Consider the following 2,998-nt stretch of genomic DNA (forward strand, 5'->3'; position numbering starts at 1 on the left):
CCCCGCCACCTGCCGCCCTGGGGGGTGCTGCCCCTCCACTCCACTCACCACAGAGGGTCTGGGAAAGGTGAAAACGCCGGAATAGCCAGAGGGAAAAGCTGGGATTGGAGCCCCTAGGGCCAGATCCGGGCTCTGGATGGGGTAGGAAGGAGGGGGGTGAGGGTGAGCGGGGCTGTGCAGCCCTTCCTCCCCTTTAGGGCTGCTCGCCTCCGGCTCCGCCTTTTTCCCGGGGGGGAGGACGTTCCCCAGGGCCTTCTTCTCGGCCTCGAAGCGTTCCTCGGCGTCCAGGAGGTACCTCTGGATCATCTCCTCCTGGTACTGGTGCCTGTTGCTGGTTTTGAGGTGGCCGGCGAAGATGAACTTGCGCTCGCCCTGCATGGCCGCCCGCAGGATGCTCAGGCTCAGCCGCACGTCGTTGCTGTATTTGGAGGGATCCGACAGCTTCTCGGGGGCTGCTTTACCCAGGCAGCTCTTCTCCACGGGTGCTGAAGAGTCTCCTGGAGAAGGTTCCTCTTTGCTGCCTTTCCTGGCTTTCAAGGAGCTTTTCTTCTTCTTCTCCAAGGTATCGCCCTGCCCGTTGCTCGCGCCTCCCTTGAGGGTTTTGCTGTGCATCAAGCCGCCCATGTTCTTCTTCAGCTTGCTCCCCAAAGTCTTCCCAAAGCTGCCCAGCTTGTTGGCCACCGAGTCGGCCCGTTTCTTCTCCTTCTCCTTCTCCTTCTCTCGGTCTTTCTTTGGCTTCTCCTTGTCCTTGCCAGCCCTGCCACCGCCGTTGCTGGCGGAGCTGCTGCACACCGACTCCTTGTCCGACTCCCCCGACTCGGCGGCTGAACGAGCCTCATCTCCTGCCGAGGCTGTGGGAGACTCTGGTTGGGCCAGGGGGGCCTGGGGAGAGAGAAAACACAGGGATCAAAGTCCAAAAAGTCCAAAAAGTTCCTTGGGGGAGAGTTTTCGGGCTGAAGGGGACAAGGTTTGGTGCAGCACGTCCCCGGCAGCATCTCCAAGTGTGAGAATTTGTGGAGCTCTCAGATTGAGAGGAAAAGGGTGCTGCTGGTGAGGAGGAGGAGGAGAACAAGTTGCCCCTCTGGGCACCCCCGGGGGTCACAGCATCTTCAAGCCCCTCCCGTGGATGGTTCCTACGTTGATGTGGCCACGATGGGGTCTGGGTGCTCCTGGCAAAGCCCCTGAGAGCACATGGCCAGCTGAGGAGCAATGTCACCATCCCAGCTTTGCCACCTCAGTGGAGGTGAGCAGAACAGCTCCTGTTGAAGCTGGGGAGTTTGGGGCATAAAAAGGGAGAGGGAAGAATAAAACCAGCTCCTTTAACGCTGCCAAGGCACCGCTGTGGAGACTGGGGAAGAGGGTGGGAGTTTTCCAAGTCCCAGGAAAACCACCTTCAACCTCAAGGCAGCTTCTGGTGGCCCTAAACCAACATTTCTCACGTTAATTTTGGAAGCAACAGCATCATCCTCCCTGCAGCCACCAACAGCAGAGGCCTCCAGGGCCAGCAAAAACCTCAGGGAAGAAAAACCCCAGAGAACCTCACGGGAAGGAGAACAAGGTGGTGACCTCCCAGGGGAGGAGAGGGGTTTAAATAATTGAAGAGAGAAGAAAATCCTCCTGGTGTCTTTACCTGCATGTCACAAGGCAACGTGATCCATTTAACATTCATGTAGCTGTGCAGCAAGTGCAGCTTGGCCTCCAGGGATAACGTCACACTAGAATTGAAACCAGGATCAAAAAAAAAAGAGAAAAAACAACAACTTGGAGTCAGGTTTCACGTCACCAGCTGAGGTTTCTCCTCCGTGTCTAGTTATTGATGTAACAAAGGCTGGGTGAAGGCTTGCAGGTGGAAAAAGTGACAGTTTTGAAGCCTTCCAAACCCTTCAATTAAAACCTAAGTGAATAAATACGAGGCTTGGAGGTCAAAAATGAGCTGGGTGTGAACAGAGGGGTTTTAAAGTTAGGGAGATGTGGTGCTGAGGGGCATGGGTTGGTGGGGACGTGGTGGTGCTGGGGGAATGGTTGGAAAGATCTTTAAGGTCTTTTCTAAGCTAAATTATTCATCGAGTTCATTTTATAGAATCATCTCCCTTGGCCAAGAGACAGCACGAAAAGCAGATGTCAGCCCTGGAAATGGAGCTGGTTTCAGAATGATTCTCTTCTCCACAAAAACAACTTCAGAAAAAAAAAAAAAGAAAGATGTTTTCTTGAAGGTTTCCACTTGTCAAAAAAAGAATCATTCTTTCCATTCAAACCACGGGGACGGAGTGTTTTCTACTGGCTCCAAACCAGACAGTGTCAGGGCAAAAACCTGTGCTGAAGTTTAATCCTTGAATCTTGAGAGGTTTCGAGGTTTTCTGCCCCAAAGCCAGCTGATGGAGGAGTGGTGCCTCCAGCTCTCTGACCACTCCACCCACTGCTGCTGCCTCTGGGCTCAATAACAGGAAACTGGCTGCCACCAAAGCAGGACACGGTCGCCCAAAGTCTGAGGCAAAATTAGGGTGTCTGAACTTCCAGTGTCCACACAGCTCCAGGGCCCACGCTCAGAGGGGATTGTTGTCTCTGAGAGGGGATGGAGGAGTGGAAGGAGACACCATGGTTATGGGAATGTGACATGTGATCCTCCACTGCTCCTCATTTCTGAGCCACAGCTCTACTCTGCAGCTCCAGGATTTGGAGCAATCATCACTTGACTTGGTGGGAACAAAGCTCAGGAGATGAGAGGAGCACAGAACTGTCTGGTTGGAAAAGAGGCTCCTGGAGTCCCCCCAGGTCCCCACTGCCCCGTGTCCCTCACCCCACATCTCCACGGCTTGGGAACCCCTCCAGGGGTGGGGACTCCACCACTGCCCTGGGCAGCCTGGCACAGCCCTGGGCAACCCTCCAGGGCAAGAAATTGTTCCTCAGGGGCAACCCCAACCTCCCCTGGGGTGACTTGAGGCTGGTTCCTCTTGTTCCTTGGGAGCAGAGCCCGACCCCCCCCTGGCTCCAGGCTCCT

At 55.0% G+C, this 2,998-nt stretch overlaps 1 protein-coding gene across 1 annotated transcript; it reads right to left on the reverse strand.

Annotated features, from left to right (window-relative positions):
* Positions 1-48: 48 nt before the first annotated feature.
* On the reverse strand, positions 49-1,715 carry LOC103775713 (OTU domain-containing protein 7B-like; the record flags this gene model as incomplete). Its single annotated transcript, XM_008943186.1, has 2 exons — positions 49-882; positions 1,631-1,715. Coding segments are annotated over 2 exons (919 nt in total), but the record flags the coding sequence as incomplete, so codon positions are not given.
* Positions 1,716-2,998: the final 1,283 nt, after the last annotated feature.

The sequence above is a fragment of the Merops nubicus genome, unplaced genomic scaffold (assembly GCF_000691845.1).
Source record: "Merops nubicus isolate BGI_N331 unplaced genomic scaffold, ASM69184v1 scaffold32616, whole genome shotgun sequence".
Taxonomy (NCBI): Eukaryota; Metazoa; Chordata; class Aves; order Coraciiformes; family Meropidae; genus Merops; species Merops nubicus.